Source organism: Drosophila santomea, chromosome 3L (assembly GCF_016746245.2).
Source record: "Drosophila santomea strain STO CAGO 1482 chromosome 3L, Prin_Dsan_1.1, whole genome shotgun sequence".
NCBI lineage: Eukaryota > Metazoa > Arthropoda > Insecta > Diptera > Drosophilidae > Drosophila > Drosophila santomea.
Genome location: NC_053018.2, coordinates 23,248,760 through 23,275,552, shown reverse-complemented (window position 1 = coordinate 23,275,552; position 26,793 = coordinate 23,248,760). Strand labels below are relative to the sequence as shown.

Sequence of the window (26,793 nt, the reverse complement as noted above, 5' to 3'; positions counted from 1 at the left end):
TTTGTTGATGTATACAGAACATAAGGTAAAAATAAAAAAACGAAAACATATGACAAGGCTGAAATATAAATACTTTTAATATACTCTACCAATTCCGCTGCAACGGATTCCTTTCAAACGATGCTGAGTTTCGAGTCCAGAGATATTTTCATTAGAAGCCATTCCGCGCCAAAAAGTCCGTAAAAGGCTAACATGGCTCCGTTGACTATCTCGAGTGCAATCGTCTGATTTTTTAAAAAGCAATGACCAAATATGATCCAATTTGTTGTGGCCACCACGGCGGGTTTTGAAAGATAAGATTTCTTGTGGCGCCATTTTTAATGTAGATGCATTCTTTTCTGTAGGCGGTACAGTTGCTTCCTTTCGGTTTGCTGAAGAAGAAACCTCCGAAGCTGCATTTTCCCTTGACACCGCAGACAACTCGGTTAGAATGGGGCCATCGGAGATTTCCCGGCTTCCGTTTGTTGCAACACTTAATTGAGCCGACAACTGACTCATGTCGCTACCATTACCGGAGGCGCTCGGTTTTACTGTCATTCGATTTACAGTCAGATTTTCTTTGGTATTACTGCTTACGTGAAGCATTACGCCAGGTCGAATTGGCCAGCGTGGGGGCGATTTCGGTGCGTTACCAATAAAGCGTGAGGAAGATGGCTTTGGCAAAAAGGCGTTACACTTATCCTGTGTTGATAGATTACCACTCAAACGTGACATTTCTAACTGATCAGACAATCCACTAATGATGATTGTGTGTGGGGTTGGGATGTGTATGAAGGTGCAGTATTTATGGTAAAAAATGTAATTTAGTTAGTAAAACATATCTTCTAGGGTACATGCAAAGCCTATTTTAGCATAAGGACATCATGCATGCACTTATTTTTACTGCAAAATTGAGATAATTTTAAATATGGCCATTAAATTGGGTAAACTTTACAAAAAACTTATATTGGGAAAGTTGAAATAATTATTTTTCAAATTGAATAAAAAAAGGAATATTAAACGGAATTAGCCATTATTACTTAAAAACTGAAATAAAAAGGTCTGTCGAATTCATTTCCAATTTCTGACAGTATTCCCCATTTAAAAAGGAAAGGGCTTTATACTTAGGTACAAACCCGTGCACTAACATATGAAGTTAAAAAAACTTTTAATTAAAAGATTCGTAATTTACAATTATTACTTACCTTTGGATACAACTAATGGGCACTTCCGTGAGATCTGTACATATAGGTGTAGTAGTGTGTATGTCATATATGCGTGGAATTGTTGTTGAAGCACATGCGAGTTAGTTGCGTTTAATTCAGCGTGCATTGATGTCGCACCGTTGCAAATGTAAAGCATATCGAACATGTTAAATAAAGAAATAATATTTTTTAATGCAATAAAATTCCGTTTATATTGATTTTCTTGTCGGTTTGTCGAGTATTTGAGGGCGGACCCAGGGCTTACTAGATTTGTTGAAAATAATGTAGCATTTCCGACCATATAAACTATATATGTATGTATATTCTTGATCAGCATAACTAGTCGATCTGGCCATGTTAATCTGTGCGTCCGTAGACAGACGCAACGCAAGTTTGTTTCCGAATGTTGTCACGCCTACTCTAACGCCCACAAAGCGCAAAAAACTGCCAAGCTCACTCTTCAAAAATTTGTTAAAATTGTTCGTTGTATAATTTGCCTTGCCATTTTTTATCCGTATTTTAAAAGCATTTTGACGCGCCTTCTTTTTTATTTATTTTAAATAAATTTTTCCGATATTCTAGAAAATGTTAAAATTGTTGGAACTTCCCCTAGCTTAGTAATGGGTATCTTATGGTCTGGGAAGTCCACTATACCTTTGACTATTAAGTCGATATTAGCAAAGCTAAGAAAACTTGTAATTAAATTGTGATCCATTTCCATTTCGGTGTCAGCTGAGACCAAAAGCATACATTTTTGGTGTTTTGCAATCACCTACCTCCTTATTCCAATTTGGCTCGACTCTACCAAAAAAATTCAAATTTTGCAATCGTGTCCCTTGCCCAGAATGTTTAAGATTGTAAAAGACGATATTAAATTATAAAAATCGGTCTATCTGTCTAATTTTGCAGCTTAGTCTGAAAAATGTCATGCAAAAGTTGCTTGCTCATGCTTTTTTTGAACGTTAGGAGTTCATTGTAAAACAACCAAACAACAATATCCTTTTTTTAAAAACCATTTTAATGTTTTTTCGTAACAAATTGGGCAAGCTTTTTTGTTGTTCGCTTTGATTGTTGCTTAGAATTTGTATTAGATAGATTGTTTGTAAGAAAATCGATTTGCTATTAAATAACCATACTCACATTTATCTTGGCGCCGACGGCGACGGCAAATACATATAATTATGCAACATATTATAATTACGGTCAACATTAATCCCAAGATAGCAGCCACTAGTATGATTAGTGTGTTCTTTTCCCAGAGTTGCCACCATGCTAGTTGCTCTAAATTGCAAAAGAAACAGAGTGTTATTAAATTTTAGTTATTGTTGAAATGAATATAACAATACTTATTGTTAGATTAGACACGGGTCTTAAAAATAAAAAGATTTTCAACTGTGTTGATCAAAATATATATATTAAATGAATAACCAAAGCAAAAGAGTAAAAGGGCATACTAAATTCGTTGAAATGAATGTAACAGGCAGAAGGAAGCGTTTCCGAATATATAAAGTATATAGGTACATTTTTGATCAGGATCAATAATCGAGTCGATCTGACCATGTCCGTCAATCTTTTTGTCTGTCCGTCCGTTTAGAGCAACAACCAAAACTTCAAATCTTTCCCCAAATCTACTTAACAGCATAACTGGGCTTCTACTGGTTGTTAATTAATTGCAATTGGCCCTTGCTAAACGGCTCTTACCAAAAACACAACAATCATTTTTATTACTGTAGCAAGATATCAGATTAAAGTATTAAAAAATTTAAAAGCAAATTTATGACAGAGATAAAAGATCAAATTCACAATGTGATAAAAAAAGCTTTAAGAAAAATGTATTCCGTGATATTAGACATATGTATGTATATATGTAAATGTAAATTAGAATTTAAACATTAAATTTACTTACTTTTTGGTCGCACTTTATATATTGTTATTAATTTAGTTAGTTACGCATGTAATAAAATTTGAAAGTTTAAAAACAAAGTAAAACATAACAAGGCGCATTAGTACAATGGGTTGGAATTATATGACAATGGTATTTGGAACTTCATCTATTAATATAAAAAAAATTAGTTTGGAATGGGAGTTTTTCTGGCATTTACCTTGCCACCAAACTAAAAGTGATGATGCAGCTGTTAAAATAAAAATAAATTAAGCTTAAATAAAAAATTGTACTTTTAATGAAGGAACGTCGTCAATGCTTGGAACGTCTTGTCTTAACAAGAGAGAATGCTATAGTCGATTTCCTCGACTATCAGATATCCGTTACTCAGGTAATGGGGGTGCAGTAAAAATTAGAAAGAAAAAATAAAATTTAAACCTTTTTTAAAAATTGTGTGCGTTGGAGGTTTTTGCTGTGTAACAGTGAGCGCGGACAAAATGTTTTAGCAAATTGTCTAATTTCCACCCTGATCATCAGTTATTTCAACTAATCGTCTGGAGCAAGAACCATCTGATAAACTTAATTATTTCTGACTTAATCCCGACACATATGGTGTAACGTCAGGTGCTCTGGATGCAACAAAGATATTAGAAATGCTATAAAAGGAAACACATAATACATAACCAAACCCGATCTACGTCCGGATTTTAGCTCCATATCACTACTACTGGTACCATCGGCAAAGAAGACTTTGTCTCGGATAAAGCTATGCGCTGCAGTGCTGGGCACCGAATTATAGAGTGAAAAGGATTTTCCCCTGCCAATTGAATAGGCATCAGGATATTTTTGGACTGATTCAAAGGAAGTGTTGTCGTTTATGAATGACACATGTATAAATTTCACTCTTTTGAAAAAATTATTTGATACATTTTAATTTTGTTGTTAGTCTTCTAAATTTCTATCGACTTGCGAAAAAACGTTCTACTACGCCTACAAACCGCAGAAAACTGCCACGGCCACACCTTTAAACAAATTAAAACTTGTTTTTAATTTAATTAATTTTTTTTCCAGTTTCTAAAATTTATCTTTGTTTTTACAAATAGCATTCTCTCTCGTTATACCCGTTACTCGTAGAGTTAGAGGGTATACTAGATTCGTTAAAAAGTATGTAACTGGCAAGAAGGAAGCGTTTCCGCCCATATTAATTATATATATTCTTGATCAGGATCAATAGCCGAGTCGATCTGGCCATGTCCGTCTGTCCATTTGAACGTCGAGATCTCAGGAACTATAAAAGTTAGAAAGTTGAGATTAGGCGTGCAGACTCCAGAGACATAGACGCAATTTTGATCCATGCCCACTCTAACGCCTACAAACCGCCCAAACCTGTCATGCCCACACTTGTGTATAATGATATGATATTTTTTAATTTGTTTGTTAGTTTGTGAATTTCTATTAATTTGCCAAAAGCCTTTTGCCACGCTAGCGCCCACAAACCGTCAAAAACAGTCGGTGTTGAAATTTTTCCTTCGCACTTTCACTAGCTTAGTAACGGGTATCAGATAGTCACGGAACTAGATTTTGCTGCTATTTTGTTCATATTCTTCTAATCCTTTTTTGCAGTATTACATTGTTACATAACTTATTTGTATATTGTTATATAACATATTTGTATCTTAACTGCAGTATAAATTTTGTTTTCGAAAATTTGGACTTACAAAATTGATGTATTATTTCTTGAATACTATTATTAGGCAACAAAAGGAACATATTGGAAATCTGTTTTATAAGATAAGTCGACTTTCTCGACTAGCGTTAGACACGGAGTGAGCGTGCTAGTGCTTTAAATCAACTTTCTATCTTTTATAGTTCCTGAGAGCTCGACCTGAATGCGGACGGACAGAAGGATATGGCCAGATCGACTGGGCTAATGATCCTGATCCTCCTTCTGCCTGTTACATACCCTTCCACCCATCTAGTATACGCTTTTACTCCACGAGTAACGGGTATATAAAACAAAAGAGAACGCAATAGTTGAGTTTCTCGAACGGGAAAGTATAATGTTTTTTTAGCGTATCGATAGAAAATATAGATAGATAGATAGAACTATAAAATGAAAAAATACAATTTTAAATGGGGTGACAGTTTTGTGCGCTTTGTGGGAGTTGTAGATTTAGATACCGATAGGAATCGGACAGACGACAAATAATAAAATGAGAACATATTAAAACATTTTTCAAAAGTGTGTATGTGACAGTTTTTGGAGGTCATGGGTGGGCACGGCAACGTTCTAAAACGAAATTCACTAGAATCTCAACAATTTTAAGCTTATACGGGCAAACAAATGGCCGGAACAGAGTAAATCAACTCTACTTGTGTTCCTGATCAGGAATATATATACTTTATGGTGCGGAAACGCTTTCTTCTAGATACCCGTAACATACTTTTCAATAAATTAGAAAAACTCAACGAATAACGGGTAAAAATAAGCACAATCAATAGGTATGCAAAATTATCTCACATACGAATCGGAAACCTTATTTTACATTCTAACTATTGAAAATTAGTCAATTCTAATTTACGTACCAGCTACTTCAATTTCACAAAATGAGCCGTAACCAACTGTATTATTAGCAACACATCTGTATGTCCTGGATATTGCATAATCCGTCTGTAATATGTAATAACTCTTATCAGAGTTTTGTTTTTTTCCGCTGCCCAAGCTTTCGTCTGTTTCATTTTCAGTTTTAATTGACCAAGAAAAATCAGCCTGCAAGAATATTAAGAGTAATAAATAAATATTAGGATCAAATTGAAGATAGTACGTTTCGATGGTCTGTAAGCTGGGATTTCTATATTTTCCACGTGAATTCACGTGAAGTGAAAACCAATTTTGGCTGAAATAAATCAATTGGATTACAAAGGGATAAAGAATTTCGTAAGGAGTCTCCCAAATGCATGTCCCAAATACACAGCCACTAAAAAGGCAGTTCTGAGTCAAGAAGTCCAGAATAGCAGCTAGAAAACACTACGAAGCTGCGGTTACAGATGGAAGCAGTGTTGTTGCAGCAAAGGGCAGTACCTGAGGGGTTATCCAAAACGGAGACCAGACTGTACTTGTGGGTGAGAACTGGTCTTTTTTGTTTGGTCTCTCCGAAAAAAAAATTTAAAATGCATATTGTCGGGAAACCTGCTTCATTTGTTCTCGACTACTTAATATTTTTTCTACTATGTATTTATGTTTTTAAAGTTTAAGCAAATAAAGTTGTTTCTAAATTTCCAAAATACTATTCAAGTTTGCATGCACTTAGCAAAAAACAGCCATCTATTACAGGTTGCAAAATAGGTTTTCCCCCTAATTCAGGTTCAATTATCCATTTATGTGGCTAGTATATTGTAACACTAGTTCACCTCAAGTTATTGATCAAGAATACTTTGTTTGCCGAGGATGAAAGTGACGACTGCACACTGGCGGGAATCTGAAGTTGCTGCTGAGCTTATAAGCGACCGTATATACCTTATAACACTTACCAAACCGTACTATCTCGTTCGCACTTGCTGCTGAGCTGATAAGCGACCGTATAACTTACATATAATACTGATCAGTATGATCGAAAAATGCTTTGTTATACCAGTTACTAGTAGAGTAAAAGGGTATACTAGATTCGTTGAAAAGTATGTAACAGGCAGAAGGAAGCGTTTCTGACCATATAAAGTATATATATTCTTGATCGGGATCAATAGCCGAGTCGATCTGGCCATGTCCGTCTGTCCGTCCGTCTGTCTGTCTGTCCGTATGAACGTCGAGATCTCAGGAACTATAAAAGCTAGAAAGTTGAGATTAGGCATACAGACTCCAAAGACATAGACACAGCGCAAGTTTGTCGATTCATGTTGCCACGCCCACTCTAACGCCCACAAACCGCCCAAAACTGCCACGCATTCACTTTTGAAAAATAATTTAATATTTTTTCATTTTTGTATTGGTCTTGTAATATTCCATCGATTTGCAAAAAAACTTTTTGCCACGCCCACTCTAACGCCCACAAGACGCCAAAAACTGTCAGTGTTGAAGACTCTCCTTCGCACTTCCACTAGCTGAGTAACGGGTATCAGATAGTCGGGGAACTCGACTACAGCGTTCCCTCTTGTTTTGTTATGGAAATCTGCACACACGTAGATTGTATTGCGGATCAATTTAATTTAGGAATCACTGTTTTATCACTGGTCTAGTTGTATAGCATATCCTGTAAATGACCAGTACCGTACTAAAAGTACTTCCGATTTTTATGATCCTAACGACTGCGCCAATTATATGTTTGCAGTATTCATAAGATAAAATAATATAATTTTTATTAACTAAATAATTGCAATCATTATGTTTTGAAGAACTCCGGGCTTCTTAATTTAGGTCTCAAACTGAACTTAACTTATTGATCTGAATTGATTGACGTTCAAGCCGCATTGGGGCGTTAGAGTGGGCGTGGCAAAAACTTTTTGAAAATATAAAATATATAATAATATGAAAATATTTTTCAAAAGTGTGGGCGTGACAGTTTTGGGCGGTTTGTGAGCGTTAGAGTGGGCGTGCCAACATGAAGTTCATACGGACGGACATGGCCACATCGACTCGGCTATTGATCCTGCTTAAAAATCTTTTATACCCTTTTACTCTACGAGTAACGGGTATAAAAATCCCGTGTGGTCAGATACACTCTTAACTAAGAAAAATCCCGTGCGGTCGGAAACAAAGTTTTATTACAATTTTTAATTCCGTGGGCTTAAACAAACCGAAATAAATAACATTTTAAAACTCTGTGCATCAAGAAATGTAGAAATACAACAATATGGCAGTTCCACAACTCTGACATCATCCTGAATCCATTACTGGGACAGATTAAAGAATTGCATTTGTACGACGGCATACCGGCTAGCTGTCCGGATTTGTCAAAATTAGAAGTGCAATATTGGAATATTTTTGATAAATTCGAATTAGAAAGTGATCCTATTGATAATTAAACTATACAGAAATTCTAAAAAGAACAACTAAAACCACAATAGATCAAAAATTGTCAGATAGAATGTACAAGTCACTAGCGCGTAAAGACATTGATACTATTTCCAAATTAAAACAAGAGAGAACGCTATAGTCGAGTTCCCCGACTATCTGATACCCGTTACTCAGCTAGTGGAAGTGCGAAGGAGAGTCTTCAACACTGACAGTTTTTGGCGTTTTGTGGGCGTTAGAGTGGGCGTGGCAAAAAGCTTTTCTGCAGATCGATAGAAATTTAAAAATATCAAACCATTTTACAAAAGTGTGGGCGTGGCAGTTTTGGGCGGTTTGTAGGCGTTAGATTGGGCGTGGCAACATGAATCGATAAACTTGCGCTGCGTCTATGTTTCTAGAGTCTGTATGCTTAATCTCAATGTTCTAGCTTTTGTAGTTCCGGAGCTCTCAGCGTTCATACGGACGGGCACACGGACATGGCCAGATCGACGCGGCAATTGATCTTGATCAAGAATATATAGACTTTATATGGTCGAAAACGCTTCCTTCTGCCTATTTCATACTTGTCAACGAATCTAGTATACCCTTTTACTCTACAAGTAACGGGTTTAACAAGCCACAATGGAAAATCAGTATTTAGATAAATCAGAAAGGCATAAGCAAAAGAACAAGGGAAATTTGAATCAGAGCAATAATCAAAAAAACTTTCACAGCAGACATCATAATTATGGTACTTTTTAACCTGTGATAAACCGAAATATTAACATGCAAACTCCGAATGAAGTTATGACTAAGCAAAATCAGTACTTGACTCGTCCTGTACTGGTTAGTCAGAGGGGAAATTACTACACTTTTATAAGGGATTTAACTCAAGGTAGACAAAACAATTATCTCAATTTTCAATTTCAAATTATGTGAATGGTAAAAGGGTCGGTAAAGAGACAACGAGAAAAACAGAGTGGGCAAAGCAGGATGGACGTAATTTTTATCAAACTGCTTTGGACACTCAAGAAACGTGGGAGGACGAACCAAGGAATGGACGCCACAGGTTCCTCTATCAACATCATAAAGGAAAAAGGCTTAGAGGAGGAAGAAGAAGAGATGACAGTATACACTATAAAAGGGCCAATAAAATTAAAGAATAGTATTATTATGAAGCCCAGTTTGATATGTCCGTTCGTACAAAAATTCTATGTCCAAAAATGTTCAGATACTTATGATTTAATGTAAGGTCGAAAATATCTCGAAGAAACGAAAGCAAAAATTGATTAGGAGAAGGAAACTGTAATTTTAGGTTAATGAAAACAAAGGGACGAATCCGCACCAGTGGAGAAATTCGATCCGAAACAGCAAACGGTTATGACCGCACCTGCAAAGTGCCTTAAATCCAAGCTTAAACAGAAGAAGGAGACCGCATTAGCAAAATGCCTCACTCCAAAAGTAAAACTTAACACAGTGGACAATGATGTACAACACTTTGATCGCAAGTCCATTGATGATAAATAATGAAGTCAGCTTCGCGATTAATAAAGAATTACGCGAGCGTAACGAATACAGACTCGATCATCTAAATGTAGAGGAAGGTGAATGTTTAAAGAAGGTCCTATGCGAATATAGAGACATTCAGTACAAGAAGGAGAAAATTTGACATTCACAATTACTATCAAACAGGTTATACAGACTCATCATAAAGATCCAGTTTACCGGAAACCTTATAAATATCCCCAAAGCGTTGATCAGGTCAACGAACAAGTTAATTACAAAGTATTATTTGCATATCGAAGTTTCCCTCTGGGAAACAAAAGTTTAGGTTGGTAGTGGATTACAGGAATCTCAATGAAATAACTGTCAACGACAAATTCCCCATTTCTAAAATGGATGAAATATTTTATAAATCCGGATGATGCCAATACTTTACAACGATTGATCTAGCCAAGGGTTATCACCAAATCCAAATGGATAAAAATTCCATTGCGAAAACTACTTTTTCAACCAAACATGGACACTACGAGCATATGCTCGGTCTGAAAAATGCTCCTGCAACATTTCAGAGATGTATGAACAATCTTTTGGAAGATTTGATTAACAAAGAATGTTTAGTATACCTGGATGACATTATAATTTACTCCACTTCGTTGGAGGAACACATTCTGTCTATAAGGAAAGTCTTTGGGAATCTCAGGGATGCTAATTAAAAACTGCAGCTAGACAAATGTGAGTTCATGAAGAAGGAAACTGAATTACTGGGACACATTGTAGCCACAAATTGCATAAAACCCAATCCAAATAAAACTTACGCAATTATGAATTTTCCAATACCTAAGACACCAAAACAATTAAAACCATTTTTGGGATTAAGTGGGTTCAACCGCAAGTTCATTCCTAACTTTGCCACGGTAGTTAAACCTCTGACCTTAAACTAAAGAAAGGTGCAGTAATCGACATCAAATGTAAAGACTACGTTGAGTCATTCAAAAGGATACAAGTTTTGATAACTTCAGATCCGATATTGATTTATCCAGATTTCTCAAAGCCATTTTCTTTGATAACTGATGCAAGTAATTTAGCTATTGGTGCTGTGTTATCTTAATATCATAAACCCAACTGTTATGCCACCAGAACTCTGAATGAGCACGAGATTAATTCCGCTACAATCGAGAAAGAATATTTAGCTTTTGTCTGGGCAACAAAATATTTCAGGTCATATATATTTGTTTGATAGACCATTTGAAATACTGAGTGATTATAAACCTTTAGAATGGCTTTATAATATTAAAGAACCGAACGTGAAGTTACAAAGAATAAAATTGAATGAATTTGATTAAAAAATTAAATACCTTCCACAGAGCGAGCGAAGATAATCTAAATTACTTGTCAATAACTGAAAGACCACTTAGACCACCAGACCAAACAACGATATAACCCATTTAAGTCATTGTTTTCAGAGGTTGGAAATGGAAATAATTTACAGGGAAATGTCAACTGCAGTCGGTAAGAATATTATTAAGGAATATTTGGGCACTAAGAACAGCGCAATTTACTTCCCTAATAACGAACACTTTCTGATTATCCAGAGGGCATACACCGAAATCACCAAATCGTTAAGATCCATATCTAAACCTACGCCGAATTTAAAGACTTTGCATCCAGACATAGAAAAAACAACTGGTACCGCATACAGAGCCATATATGGTTTCCCACTTTCAATAATTTTTTTTGGTGATAAAGCGGTACATACGCTCATTCATTGTTAACAGTTATTCTTCTTTGCACTATTTTCAGTTGGAATTCGATGTGCAGAAGTTTTTCATGTTGCCTTCTCTCGCGTTTTAATCAGTTTTGTGCAAGCATCTCAAGCAGACGAACGAAATTAAATATTGCTGTATTTGAAAATTTATTTACTCTATTGAAAAACACTATTAGCGCTTGAAACTATATTTTTCAAAAAGAATATAACGTTTTCTTGAATAATTAATATAATTTGACTATTCGGTAAGCATTATAAGTACTATTTTTTGCAAGAAACTGCTGACGCCATATATGGCTGTATTTCAATCTTTCAATCTTTCAACCTTCAATCTTTTAAGTTACTTACCCAGATGAACATGGTAACATTCTAACTAAGCAAATATTTGATAAGTTTTATATTTTCAATAATCAAGTATGCCATAAGCATACAGCAAAAGTAATATTTATAAATTGTATAGTTCGATTAATCAAACATGAGCAAACTACCAAAAACAGCTATGATTCCAGATTGCACTAACACCAAAATTGTAATATTAGGAAATAACAATGTAAGGATAAAAAATTGTACAATCCAAATTGATGAACTCATAATTTCAAACACTCTACAAGATTTTACGCAAACTATTTATATTACTAATAATATTACATGATTATAACCAATATCCCATATACAAAAGAGATAATAAACTATCATGTAAAGCCCTACACTGTATTTCAAATTATACGCCTTACAACATTGATTATTATGATGATCAGCTTTTGTGTTATATGTATCTAGCATATAAGTTCAAGAATATCCCTAAGAAACTTTTTGTAAAATATTCTAAACAAAATGAGGAACATTCGAACCAAGATACCAATGTCTAGAAGCATATTCAGACCGAAAACAGTTTAATGATATATCCAAATAAAACTTATCAAAGTCAATTTGGCCTTTTCCGGACATATCTGTCCTGTTTTTAGCTTATTTATCCGAAAGAAATGTCAAACATCCCCTATCCGGTCCTTTTTTAAATTTTTTTGTCCGAAAAAATTTTAAACTAAATTTATATTATTTATATAATTTCAAATTGATTTTTTACAATGAATTGGCATCTCTCTTATGCAAACTGTTATCGTTCGGGATCGTAATATCGAAACACTTGTGCACATTTACTTTTCTGGAAGTGCCAAAGAATGCCAAAAAAATATTATAAACAAAAAGTCCGCGAGTGCTGGCTGCAGCAGCCAGATTTTAAAAACTGGATTTGCAAGGACAAATGATGAGACACATTAAAGCAGCTTTAAGCTAAATAAATATTTAAAAAAAATGCTGTCCTTTTTATTAATATTGTCATTCTTTTTTCCCTGTTTTTTTTTTTTTTCAAATCGGTCCTGTGAGAAAATATTGGCATCTCTGTTCCTCAAGTCCCCAGTTAGCATATACACTACCCTTTAACCAATCAATACTACATAAGAACCAGTCATAGGAATACAGGATGTAACTGAGTCAAATCACCCACTGCTCTATGGTCCAGAATTCGTTTTTTTTCTTAAGTATAAATTTTTATGTCCTTTATCAATTATTTTCTAAAAGAAAATTGACCATATAAATAAAAAACAAAAACAATATTGACCGAACCCTTCACTAAAGCCTTTTATGAGCTCTTAAAAGTGCAGTGTTGAACAGCTGATTGCAAAAAGGCAATTCGCGCCAAATTATTTGCTTACTTTTGCACGTGATACGATTGTTAATACACATCCATTAATTATAGTAAAATATGGAAAATAAAGGTCAAAGTATGTAGTTCTTAACGTATGTAATTAATACATGTGTAGTTGTACTGTTTTTGTGTTTCTTAACATCCAATTTATGTATATTTTAATAGAAAATTCTAACGTGTCCCCTGTGCTTCGTGAAGTATAACTCATTTTCTGACAATTTCTGACAAAAGTTAAAAACGTTAGTTTGTACCTTTAATTATTGTCTTAGACGGTAAAGTAATATCTTTTGCCCATTTTTGATTTTATATAGGCATGCTCGAGTTCAGACATAGCGACCTCCTGGATATTTGGAGGCGTAACAATCGGCAAATAAGTTATGTTTCAGATTACGTTTATTCCGCAATCAACAACAATAATCTGGAATCGAAAAGGACAGAAGAGATTGACAAAAAAATAGTAAATTTTGAATTATTCATTAAAAGAAAACTGCTCGAGTGTAAACGACAACTAGACCGATTTATTTCCAAACATACTAAGTCGATGGGGTCTAAGATAACAATTCTTGCTAGTGATTTTGAAATCTCCAAAACACCACAGCAAATGGAACGCCGAAACTTATCTCACCAAAATGCAGGAGCATTTACGCGTATACACATTTATTATATTAAAAAAAAAACAATAAAATTTCGTTGACTCCTGAGTCATACCAGTAGTTAATATAGGATGCAAGAGAGGCCCATGTGCGACATTTCTTGCCTAAACCCTCACACAATTGTCACGTTCCCACGCTCAAAGTTTGGACTCGCATACACGAAAACAGAAGTTTTAAATTTCAACAAAGGAAATCGTAAGAATCTAAGAGCACTTGTATCCAAAAGCTAATGCACTTGAACCCAAGAGAAATGCAAAGATAATCAGAATCAGAAACTTTAAAGCTCTCTTCAATCCCTAAAATCCAAAGTCCATATTTAAAAAGCTCGAGACCGAGGCTTGAACGTCAATCAATCTAGATCAACAAGGTAAGTTCAGTTCTTGGTGCAACTCGTTCCGAGTGTTGATATTTGTGGTAAAAATTAAACGCCTCAAACGTCTGTCTTTTCCAGCTGCATGCGCCAGCGCAGTTGGGACTGCAATTGGATCTACACTTAGCGAATTCCACCTGGCCATAAGCGAAGTAACCATTCAGCCTCCATATAATGACAAGCGCTCTCCTTCTGCAGGGCATCCATTTAGCAGATTCATAAATGTTGCAGCTAATGTCTCTGTTCCCACAAAATGTTGCAGAAACAATTCTCAGAACTGAGTCCATGTTATGCCAAAGAAGCACGTCTGAGACGCGCTCCCTTCCAGCGACTGGCTGAGGGTCATCACAAGAGCGCTGCCGTCCAGTTGGTTTTCGGACAATATGTCCACCGTTGAGCACCAGGATCTGAACATGTGCGTTCAGGATTTAACTTTGGCAATACGACAGCATTTGAGTTTCTTGGATCTTTTTGTGAGTGTGGCACTTGTTATAGCAGTTCAGAAAAATGGTGATTTTACGACTCCCAAATTGTCAGCAAATTTCTTTCATTATTGAAAATAGGAGTAGGCGATCCCACTTCTGATGTAGGAATCGGATCGGTAGTATAGTCTACGTCACTTTCTACCGAGTCGGCGCACGGGAGCGAGGCATGTCTATCTTCCTTTGCGATTTAAAACTCAGTGACTAGGGACAGAGTTGCAATAATGCGTAGAACCTAAGTAGACCCGCAATATTAACGCACTTATTTCACTCCACACACATCAATACCAACACACATAATGGCATTTTTCCCATTCCTAACGGGAAAATATCTATCTCTCTCTCGCTTTCGACCGCGATCTGACTACGTTCGACAGAAACTTTTACAGTTATTTGTCACTCACCAAGATGTAGAGAATGCGTATTCAAAGAATAAGCAAAACGAAATAAGCAAGTTCAAAGTAACAGAAAAGGTCGTTATATTTGAAATAAATCTGCGACATACATATATATGTGTATATTCTCTATACATACATATGTATATTTAATTTTTAATCGCGGGGCAGAAAAAATCAATTCTATATACATATTTTCGTGTTTTGTGGGCTTGGCAATTTTCTGAAAAATGCTTGCATAAAGGGGGCACCACTACAAACTAAATGCTTAATATCAACTATGTGAACCTGTGAACCTTTCGGTTCAGTGCTAGAGCTTGACTTAAGGGCTTTAAATAATAATCGAACCATTTGGATCTACTGGTACATGTCAAAGACAAGTATTTCAGAGACGAGAATACCAGGAAAGGATCGCACGTGCATTACCTATTTGCATGAAGAGAATATGCTAAACTCCCAGTATTAGAGAAATTAACCATTTTAATTTGTATTCAAAAACATTAATATATAAATTCGGTCAATTCGAGTCAAGCATTAATGTAAATTTTCTTATTAATGCAATTGTTTAATGCTCTTAAACATGGAAGGAAACACATACCTCTATAGGATTTCCGTACGCAATACAAATGAGCGTGTCCTGGTCATCAATTTCCTGTCTCTCGATTTCGCAACGTGGCTTAACTTTAAAATATTTTGTATAGACGAGATAATTACGTTTAGATAACATATTTCACTTTTTACACTTACATTGGACTTCAATTATTGTTTTCGCAATGCTATTACCGTGCTTATTATACGCAAGACACGTATATGTTCCATTATCGTTTCGGGTCATGGCAGTATTAATAATTAATGCATTGCCATTGGCAATAGTTTGGTTTTTAAAAATCCAATCATATGAAGGCTCTGTAGTAATAAGGTATAGGGTAATAAGTTAAAAAAGTTAAAAAGTTCAATAAAAAACCTGGGTTAGCCCGAGATTTGCAAATGACGCGTCCTGGTATTGTGCCTTCCTGCACATAAACAATTTTCTCCGAAACCGTCGTATTTTCAGGTGCGTCTATTAGGCAAGGTTTTAATTTTTTGAAGTTAAAATATTTATTTGCACTTACACTCAATGCCAAAATAGGTGCGACTCCGTATGCTTCCGCCGACTGTATTACCCGTTGATACACATGTGTAGTTTGCATTATCATCCTCGATATTGAATTTTGAATCAGGCCAATTTGGCATATTGAAATGCTGAAATCACAGCATGTATTATCATTAGGTCTTACTTAACCAAATAAAAGCTGAAAATAAAATCTTGTGGAGCGATGTCGATGCCAATGGTAAGATGGCGCAAAGCCTTTTGGTATATTAAAACTGTTTATCAATGTCGAAAAGTTCATTAAATATATTGCTTTTAAATTTAAAGTTAAATTTAAATTTATTTGGTTTAGCTTTGTATTGCTTTTAAGAAAACCGGAAAATTCTAATTTGAGTTAGGTTTTACCGATGTGTTAATGTTTTTGTGTTAAAATAAATTAATACATATTTAACATACTCACCAAGACTGATAGCATGCTTTCAAAATCGCCCGTTGCGGGGGAGGCATCCATGTATTTTTCTTTAACAAAATATCGGGTATCGTTCCTTTCTATGGGCACACCATCTTTTTGCCAAGATATGTCGCATCGCGGGACGCATTCGATGCGACAAGTCAAAGTTGCATTTGGTGAAGTGTGCAAAATTCCCGTGTACTGTGGCAAGTTCCTAATAAAAAACGGAGGCGCATGAACCTCCAAGCTTACTGTGGCCATCACACCTTTGCCTCCCTCATTGTATGCGTAGCAAGAATAGTTGGACCGATTATCCAGATCAATTGGCTCCACCGTCCAGTCCTTCGTCACAATGTCCTGCAGAGGACCCCGACCGCCTCGTAGCCAACGAAATCTGTTGGGTTTCGAAACTATTTGAGCAACAAACGAAAATTTGCCCATTTTTCGGTAAAGGGCATAGGATGCTGCGGAGGCGTCGTATTTTGGTTTTACCCCCGTGTAAAGAGTTAATACTTGTGATTGTGGCATGTAGGTGGTGAGCGTGATTAATGTACAAAGGGAATGGTTTAACATTAAATCAATTAAAGCATGAGTCTCTTTGATTTTATGTGCTGGATGAGATGCGCTTTCTTGTGGTGTTCCTAATGATGTTTGAGTTGGATCAGTGGACTGGAAAGGATTTTGGTGGTTATGTAGCAGCATCGCTTCAAAAGCAATGTCGGCCTCCTGCGGCTGCATTGCTTGGACGGTATGAAAGTCAATAGCCGGAGCGTGTTGGGGTTTTTTCATTTTGTGATTCTGGTTGGCCTTTTGTGCTACAAACCTATTTGATTCTGGAAATCCTGGATCATCTACAGAACAGGAGAATGTTACACTCTTTTTCTTAACGGCAACTAACGGGAAATGAGATAATGTGGCAGGTCCTGGCTCGTAATGCACCTATAAAAAACGTACATTTTAAGCAAAAACGTGATTTTAGAATGCCTTTGCTTAAAGCAGCTTAACCAACCAACAACTCTTTTTCTTCGCTTCGTGGACCCCAGCCAGCAGCATTGAATCCCTCACAGGAATAATTATAGAAGAAGCCCCTCCCAATACTCTCTAACAAGAGTTTACTTGGGTCTATGTGACACAGGTCCTCCTAAAAGTAAGAATAATAAACCAAATAATATTAATTTTTTAATTATAGATCCAATTTTATCACAAGAACAACACCAATAGGTAATTTTACTTCAAAAACAAATTTAATATGGTAGCTATAACACATAGAACTCATTTGCAAGAACTTATACCCTAGTAGTCGTCCGATTTTGATCAAGTTAAGTCCGAAACAGGCACGGAAGCTATCTGCGGCAAGTGCAGCTAATATATGTACATTCCAGCCTAAGCAAAAGCTGCTTTCAATGTAAAGTATTTAACAGTACTTTGGATACCTAATAATAATGTTACGTTGTTCACCGAGGATGAAAGGCACGATCGCGCACTGGCGGTAAGCTGAACTTGCTGCTGAGCTGATAAGCGACCGTATATACCTTATAAAACTGACCAATCACTATTATCTCGTTCGAATTTCCAATAGCGAGTAATGGGTATATAATAATGGTACCTCTCTATAGTTAAATTAAATTTTTCCTAAACCAAAACCTCGTTGCAAAAAATTTTTCGAAGTTGTATTCAAAATAAACGTGGCACAAAGTATTGCTAAATGAGCCATGTAGAATATTCACGTCATTCGTCACACTATTAAAGTGTGTTTATACATTTTTTAAAACCGCTGTCTTTTATTTACGTACCCTTGTTTCTTCGCAGTCTGGAAGTTCCTTAAGAAGTGTTGAGTTGGCATACCACCTTACTTTGGTGAGAACAGAAGGATTTGCATCCAACACGTTGCAAAAAAGAGTGACATTTGATTCATCACTTTCCTTCACCGGTCCCTTTGGTATCATAAGAATTTCGACAGTTGGGGCATCTGAAATAAAGGTTTTAAGCATATTAAAATGTTTTAAAACATTTGTAGATTATCTTACACTGCACGTCCAGATTAATTTTGTGATCAGAAGTTCCTTTGCCAATATTATTTGATAGTTGACAGGAATAATTTCCGATGTCCTCTTTGTTGGTAGCTTTGATAACAAGGGCCACATTCTCCGAATTACCACCTTTATAATGAGTCGTATCATTTACATTTACCAAATCATCATTGCGATACCTGAAGTTTAAACAGCATATATGTTTTTATGTTGTCATTTAATAACATGTTATGTAAACAGTCAAGTAAAAAAAACCTTTAAACACAATAAATAAGATAAGAAATGAAGCTAGTTCCTAGTTTCGGAAAGCCCTTGCAGTAATAGGAGCACTTTATGATCAAGAACATTGAAACTATGATTTTCTTAATATCTACATTAACATTCAGACTATTCTGATTGAAAACAATAAAGTTAGAATTTCTTTATTTATGTATATATTTTGGAAAAACGGGTGTGTACAGAATTAGAAAACGTTATGATCAAAACTAAATTTTTTAATTTTTTTTAGATTATTTCTATATGATTAAGTGGTCCTATAGAGGACGACTTTTGGGAAAGTTTTATCCAAAAAGCTTTAAAACTAATAAATTAAAAATTTATAAATTCGCGTAGAAACGGACAGAAGTTCATAACATTGTCAACTCGACTGTTTATACTGATCAATTAAATATTTTATATGGACTCAAATGTCTTCTTTACTTCGTACTTTCTCCAAGGCTATAAAAGGCCTTCAGATATATATGATGGCAGGTGATATGGTTACACGGATGGATGTAACCCATATTTATTTATGTAAATTGTATGTTTATTGTTAAAATTACTTATAGAAGGTAAGATCAGAGAGAGAGAGAGAGATGTATTAGGGATGAGCCATGGGTGCAACACCCTTGGAAATTATGGCCAATGACAATAAGCCTTACTATAATTTAAATCTTGAATTTTAAAGGTTTTTACTGTGATATTTATCTACTAAGCTTTTACAGCAAGCTATTTTAATTTTCGAGCTCTCGCCGCTTATACTGAAGTAGCTTACTTACCATTCAACTTGAGTCAGTGAAGCAGGGTTTGCAACGTATTCACAGTTAAGAAGAACTATTTCACTTGTATTGGCAATTATATCAGATGGACTGACTTTGACTACGGGGGGATCTAAAATAGAAGAAATAAATAAATTGTCAAATACAAATGAGATAAATATTTATATTAATATATGTATAAACATATATATGTATATATCTTACATATATATCTTAAACATAATATATAAATTTCAAAATATAAATTTAAAAGGTTAATACTCACATAAGACTTCCAACGTGAGGGCAGATGAAATTGGTTTTTCGCGATTAATTTGCAAAACAATATTTTCAGCTTCGCAACGAAAAACCCGATCATTTTCAAAGCGGGTGGCGTTGAAAATGAGTTCCGATTGAGTATGAAAGGTGCCATCACTTTTTTCCAGCTAAGAAAAAAAAACATTGCTGAATACTATTTATAGGTAAATTTTACAACTTTATTTTTACCGATTTAGTCCGGATTTCAGTTATTTCGTTTTCGTCTGAACTTATTATGGTGGTTGTGTTATACCAAGTAAGATTTACTGCTGGTCGCGCCCCACGAATCTATAAAACAGTATACAGATTTGCACATTATTAAGAAAATTACTTTTGATGAAATTAAACCCCTAAATTTACACATAAAAAGTAAAACATAGAGACCAACATAAATCAAAAGATAACAATATAGTCGAAAAGAATAAAGTAGAAAGAAAGTAGGGTGTGAGGAAGAAATTTCGAAATTGGCAAGACTTTGCAATAAGCAAATCGGAGGTATTCTATTTTATCTAGCTGAGGTATTTTATATTGCTCATAATTTTTTAGAGATTAAGAAAAATTGAAAATATGACTATTGATATTTTATTTTTTCCACTTTTTGGTGATCCGTCCGAAGCGTTTCCGGCCATATAAAGTATATACAGCCGTGGACGTATAAATAGCACAAAATGAAGTTCATCTTTTTGAATAGTTTTTTTAATTAACAAATATTTAGATTCAGTAGAAGGATTACAAGTTTTTCTTAGAGTACTTCTGCGTTTGTCCACATGAAAACTTCTGGGCCAAATTAATTTGTAGTGCATTTTAGCATAATTATTTCATTTATTTGGCAAGAACTCAAAAGTGATCAAGAAAAAATGCTATTCTCGAGTTCCCCGTGAAAGTGTGAAAGGAAAATTTAAACATTGACCGTTTTTGGCTGTTTGTGGGCGTGGCAAAAAGTTTTTTGGCAAATCGATAAAAATTTACAAGACTAACAAAAATGAAAATATTTTAAAACATTTGTATACCCGTAACTCGTAGAGTAAAAGGGTATACTAGATTCGTTGAAAAGTATGTAACAGGCAGAAGGAAGCGTTTCCGACCATATATATTCTTGATCAAGATCAATAGCCTAGTCGATCTGGCCATGTCTGTCTGTCTGTCCGTCTGTCCGTCCGTATGAACGCTGAGATCTCAGGAACTACAAAAGCTAGAAAGTTGAGACTAAGCATACAGACTCCAGAGACATACACACAGCGCGAGTTAGTCGATTCATGTTACCATGCCCACTTTAACGCCCACAAACCGCTTAAAACTGCCACGGCTACACTTTTGAAACATGATTTGATATTTTTTCATCTTTCTATTAGACTTGTAAATTTCTCTCTATTTGCAAACATTTTTTTGCCACGCACACTCTAACGCCCACAAATGTTTCATATTTTTATATGCGTTACTCGTAGAGTAAAAGAGTATACTAGATTCGTTGAAAAGTATGTAACAGGCAGAAGGAAGCGTTTCCGACCATATAAAGTATATATATTCTTGATCAGGATCAATAGCCGAGTCGTTCTGGCCATGTCCGTCCGTCTGTCCGTCCGTATGAACGTCGAGATCTCAGGATCTATAAAAGCTAGAAAGTTGAGACTAGGCATACAGACTCCAGAGACATAGACGCAGCGCAAGTTTGTCGAACAATGTTGCCACGCCCACTCTAATGCCCACAAACCGCCCAAATCTGCCACGCCCACACTTGAAAAATGTTTTAATATTTTTTCAATTTTCTATTAGTCTTGTAAATTTCTATCGATTTTGCCACACACTCTCTAACACCCACAAACCGCAAAAAACTGTCAATGCTGAAGACTCTTCTTAGCACTTCCACTAGCTGAGTAACGGGTATCAGATAGTCGGGGAACTCGACTATAGCGTTCTCTCTTGTTTAAACCTGAAGTGTGTATGAAATAGTAAGGTGAATGACGTCAATGCCAATAAATAAATTATAAAGTCGTCAAACATCCTATCCACCAATCGATTGTTCTTCGTTTCTTTTAAACTGATTCGTCCATTCTTCGGGTAATTTCTGGCTTTCTAATACCTTTTATAAGTTCTTTTTTTTTTTTATAACTTACGTCACATGTTAAAACCACTTTGCTGCCTTGTACTGTGTGATGTTTTACCCCATTAATATTTATACTAGTTGGCCGAACTGTTGAATAAAAAAGAATCAAAATTATGTTACAAATAATATTACTAAAATTGTATTCTTATTCCATATTCCAAGAATTTTGTATTGATTATTAAAGTACCTTGTAAATCCACGCTAAACTTAGTTAGAGTAACATTTTGTATGGCTGCGGATTTCACACGACACTCAAAATCCTGAGCAAGATCTTCGCGGGACAACTGCCAATCCAACTCGAGTGTTGAGGTATAAAGACCATTGATTAAGTCATGAGTGGGGGAATCTAAAGAAATCAAAAAGGAAGCATAAAAATATGGTATTTTGTTTGAAAAATGTAAAATTAAACGCAATTACAAAACAAGAAAGAACGCTATAGTCGAGTTCCGCGACTATCTGATAACCGTTACTCAGCTATCGGAAGTACAAAGGAGAAATTTCCACACTGACAGTTTTTGGTAGTTTGTGGGCGTTAGAGTAGGCGTGGCAAAAAGATGTTTGGCATATCGAGAAAAATTTTCAAGACTAACAAAAATGTGAAAAAATATCAAAACATTTTCCAAAAGTGTGGGCGTGACAGTTTTGGGCGGTTTGTGGGCGTGGCAGCGTGAATCGACAAACTTGCGCTGTGTCTGTCTCTGGAGTCTCCATGCTGAACTTCAACTTTCTGGCGTTTGTAGTTCCTGAGATCTCGACGTTCATACGGACAGACAGACGGACGGACATGGCCAGATCGACTCGGCTATTGATCCTGATCAAGAATATATATATATTTAATATGGTCGGAAACGCTTTCTTCGGCCTGTTATATACTTTTCATCGAATCTAGTATACCCTTATATTCTACGAGTAACGGGTAAAAATATAATACTTACAAGTTGTTAGACGCTTTGTTCCACGAAACCAGCTCACTTCAGGTTGAGGTCGGGTGTTTCTTACAGTACAAGTAGCTTTGAGGGACTGGCGTTCCTGCATGGGTCCCACTATACGGCCGTTCTCGAGTCGATCTCCTTTTGCATCCAAGATAACAACCTCAGTGGGTGGCACTGAATACGTGCGTTTATTATCCAACATATACAAATTGGTGGCGGTTTTGTGATGTTTGTGTTTGAGTGCCGTATAATTTTAGATGGATAAACATGTTTTAATGCGATTTAAAATAAATCATGTATGTATGCTATATAATAAAATAAAACTATACCTTAAACTTAAATATAAATGAATGAAAACTTTTATTAAAAATTTTTCGTATCATGATTAATGAACACTTTAGAATATATATTTTTATAAACAATAAATTTAGAAAATAATCCAAAAACCAAACAAAATATTTGTATATTTGTATATTTTATCGAACTTTTTTTAATTTGATTAATAAAGCTACTTCCCTGCTTAGGTCCTATAGCTAAAAACACAATATATATGTAAGTTATTAATGATTTTTTTTACCAATGTTTTCTATGTTTTTATAACGCAGATATATTAATGAAATCAATAATACATAAAAATGTTTTGTCGGAATATTTATGGAATGCGAATTAGGATTTTGCAAATAAAATAATACTCAATACATTTTAATGTTGGGGATGGACACGTGTTTTTTTAATATTGCGGTCGTAAATAATAAGATTTTTGTTGGTGATTTAAACAATTTTTTTTGTTTTAATTATTTTGTCATAACGTTATTATTTTCCAAGTCGATGTGGACGGTTGGTTTTTATAGTATTCATTTTTGAAAAAAAAATTGGTATTATATAATATGATTATGAGTTTTGACGCATGTGTTGTTTTAAATGAGAGGAAGAGAAAGAGAATGGTTAAAAGTAGAGAAATATAAAGGTAGAGTGGCAACTATAAAAGGAACAAACATTCAGCTTTTAACCGTGCTACCAAGACATATCTTCTTTTAGTAGAAATAGGTAAATGGAAACGCTTAAACCAAGTTCTTTAGGTGCCATGAATAGCACTTACGGACTAAAAGATGCTGCTTCTATCTCTATTTTCTGCGCTTTTGTGCATTTAAAGCGACTATCAGATACCCTTATGCAGCTAAATGGAATGTGAGAACAAAAGTTTTAAAGTGAATATCTTAAATTCTTTAATAATTGAATTAGCTGTTTAAAAATTTTAAAAAACAAGAACAATTTAAAAAAGAAGATTAAGAGAAGTAAATTTTGTTTGTGAAATATTATTTGGCACTCAAAAAACTGTACTTCTGCTTTACAGAACTATGAAGTATGATTCGGTATTGATTTTTTGTTGCGTTAGTGAGTTCCAAAAAATTCATTCCATTCTTCACACCTAGGTCTTGAAAATTAAACTATTTATTATCTACAAGAATTATGTTTTAAGCATAGTTCGTTGATTATTACATGTAGGTGAGTATTTAGCAATGATAGACAGAAACAAGCAAACACTCTCTCTCGGAAACGATCTCTCCCTTTAAAATATATTTAACTAAAATATGTTATTTTTGTTGAATTAGCTTATGTTTATTTGATGATTTGTCATTATGTTGATTCGTAGGACATGACTATTTTAAAATCATCTCAGTTGATGAATAATTTGGATATAATTTAACAAAATGGCGATAAACGGTACTGCAGGGTAACTCAATACATATGTATGTACATGTATACATTAAGTGCAAATTATCATAAAGCTCATTTTCCATGCAGTTTGGTTTTTCTAACACATTTCTTTATATATTGTTTAGTTTAATTATTTACCTAAGACTCTCAATTCTATTCGATATCCATTAAAGTTATCACACGTTTCTTCTGGTATAAAAAATGTAGTATCACAAAGATAAATATCTTCATCAGCTATTTTTAAGTCCTTAATTACTAGTCTGTATGGGTTTTGCTCCACGGTTACTCTAAAATGATTAAACAAGATTAACATAAAGCTATATTTGATTAATTTGTTACCTTTCGTCAAACTCTTTATTAACACTCGTGACGTTACTATCTCCGAGAAGCATTGCAGCAATGCGAGCATCTCCCTTAAACCAATTTAGTGAGTGGAGTTTTCCGCACTTTTGTGAATTAACCGGGCACGGTAGAACAACGGATTGACTTTCTTGCTGACTGATGGTGGTATCTATAAAAAATAAAACAACAATATTATAAATTTGACAGTTACTTCTTAAGAAACACATTTCTTTATATCAAAAGAGTGGGTGTGGCAGTTTTAAGAGGTTTCTGGGCGTGGCAGCATGGGTCAACACATTTGCGCTGCGTCTATGTCTCTGCATGCTTAATCTCTTATTTCTAGCTTTTATAGTTCTGAGATCTCAATTTTTATACTGACGGACGGACATAGCCAGATCGACTCCGGTATTAACCTGATTAAGATTATATATATACTTTATATGGTCAGAATCGCTTCCTTCTGCCTATTACATACTTTTCAACGAATCTAGTATACCCGTTTACTCCACGATTAACGGGTATACTAATACAACAGGTGCAAAATGGTTAATTATTTTAAATTAGGAAATTTTGTATGCAGATTTTTGTGCTATGGAAAATTAGTTATTTAAGGATATATTTACCAAAAAACTAGAGTGTTTTGAAAGGTGGTGGAACTCAATTTACTTAAATCGAGCTGCGTGCTAAAATGTAACTATTTATAAAATACAAGTTAGATCCTATTTATTCTTAGATCCTATTTATTGACGGGTATTCTTAAAAAAACGTAACATTAGAGAACACGTTTGGTTAAAAACGTACATGTAAAGTATGTAAATTAAAACTTGTATACGTTAAAAACAACAAACTCTGAGAATCGAAGTTCGGATAAAAGTGATAAACAACTATTTGCTAAAAAGAAACCCAAATGTTTTAACATATTTTTTTCTAAATTGGCAAATAAAAATACAGATACCATGCTATAGTCAAGTTTCTCAACTATCAGATACCCGTTAGTCTGCTAGTGGAATTGCAAATCAGAAATTATAAAATTTATTTGCTAAGTCGATACAAATTGGCTCAAAAACATATAATATGAAGAACAAAAATTTCAAAAGTGTGGGCGTTATAGTGTTGAGTGATTTGTGGGCGTTAAAGTAGCGTGGCTAAAATGTTTTCGGTGGGCAGTTGTTGGTGTTAGAGTGAACTTAACAATTTTCTGAAAAAAAATACACTTATTAGTATGCTTAATATCAACTTTTTAGTTCTTAAGTTTTCGAGGTCTTGTTGCAAAAAAAAGGTTCAAACGTATTACTTTTTTTTACAGACCAATGCATCTAGCCAAGTGTGGTCGTCGCCTGTGGAATAACAAGACCTCAATTTATTAGCAGTGGAATTTTCGCCATTTACTTTACAGTCACCAGAAACCAAACTTGAATGAGCAACTAGGATTTTAAAAACCACACAAAAACACTTTTTATCTAGAAAAATATAACAGAAAACGTTCGAGTCGAGATCGTCGACTGTCAGATAGCTAGGTACCCAAGCTAGTGGGAGTACAAGAAAGAATTTTCAACATTTTATTTTTTAATTGCGATAGATATTCACAAAATAAATTTACTAAATAATAGAACGAGAAAAAAACTCAAAAACTTTTCAGAAGCTTATGTTTGTAGGCATGAATTCTAAAATTTTAATGCTTAATTTTGTGATCCTTATCAAGGATATATTGGGTGGGAAAGGCATCATCGCTACACACGTGCTAACGAATCTTTTATAACCTTTTACTCCACGGGTGATAAGCATGGATATTGTTGCCGTTTGACTCAGTATAGTCACATTCGCCCAAAACACACTCTTAAAAAAACATTTCAGATAGTCGGGGA

General features: G+C 34.8%; 1 protein-coding gene and 1 long non-coding RNA gene across 22 annotated transcripts in view; one reads left to right on the top strand and one right to left on the bottom strand.

Annotated features, from left to right (window-relative positions):
- LOC120447830 (hemicentin-1) overlaps positions 1–26,793 on the bottom strand; it is a 47,653-nt gene that overhangs the window by 16,208 nt on the left and 4,652 nt on the right. For 4 of the 21 annotated variants that reach the window (XR_006356490.1, XM_044006120.1, XM_044006121.1 and 1 more), the window contains exons 2-24: positions 24,926–25,097; positions 24,725–24,873; positions 23,445–23,453; positions 22,871–23,041; positions 22,123–22,281; positions 21,946–22,022; positions 20,021–20,119; positions 19,800–19,959; positions 19,535–19,646; positions 18,495–18,676; positions 18,261–18,436; positions 17,477–17,608; positions 17,291–17,406; positions 16,477–16,861; positions 16,039–16,168; positions 15,891–15,986; positions 15,674–15,832; positions 15,525–15,607; positions 5,653–5,836; positions 3,287–3,316; positions 2,325–2,465; positions 1,185–1,218; positions 90–736 (exon numbers count right to left, since the gene is read on the bottom strand). Coding sequence is in view for 19 of the 21 variants with exons in the window: in XM_044006120.1 (XP_043862055.1) it covers positions 90–736; positions 1,185–1,218; positions 2,325–2,465; positions 3,287–3,316; positions 5,653–5,836; positions 15,525–15,607; positions 15,674–15,832; positions 15,891–15,986; positions 16,039–16,168; positions 16,477–16,861; positions 17,291–17,406; positions 17,477–17,608; positions 18,261–18,436; positions 18,495–18,676; positions 19,535–19,646; positions 19,800–19,959; positions 20,021–20,119; positions 21,946–22,022; positions 22,123–22,281; positions 22,871–23,041; positions 23,445–23,453; positions 24,725–24,873; positions 24,926–25,097 (3,603 nt within the window). In the remaining 2 variants the exon portion in view is untranslated. Of the gene's footprint in view, positions 1–89; positions 737–1,088; positions 1,123–1,184; positions 1,219–2,324; positions 2,466–3,286; positions 3,317–5,652; positions 5,837–15,524; positions 15,608–15,673; positions 15,833–15,890; positions 15,987–16,038; positions 16,169–16,476; positions 17,407–17,476; positions 17,609–18,260; positions 18,437–18,494; positions 18,677–19,534; positions 19,647–19,799; positions 19,960–20,020; positions 20,120–21,945; positions 22,023–22,122; positions 22,282–22,870; positions 23,042–23,444; positions 23,454–24,724; positions 24,874–24,925; positions 25,098–26,793 lie in introns of those variants that run through there. The other 17 variants (XM_044006128.1, XM_044006129.1, XM_044006131.1 and 14 more) reach the window with 8 other exon arrangements.
- Positions 9,908–14,278, top strand: LOC120450204. Its single transcript, XR_005616256.2, has 3 exons — positions 9,908–11,065; positions 13,338–14,046; positions 14,131–14,278. It is a non-coding gene; the product is annotated as an uncharacterized LOC120450204 (long non-coding RNA).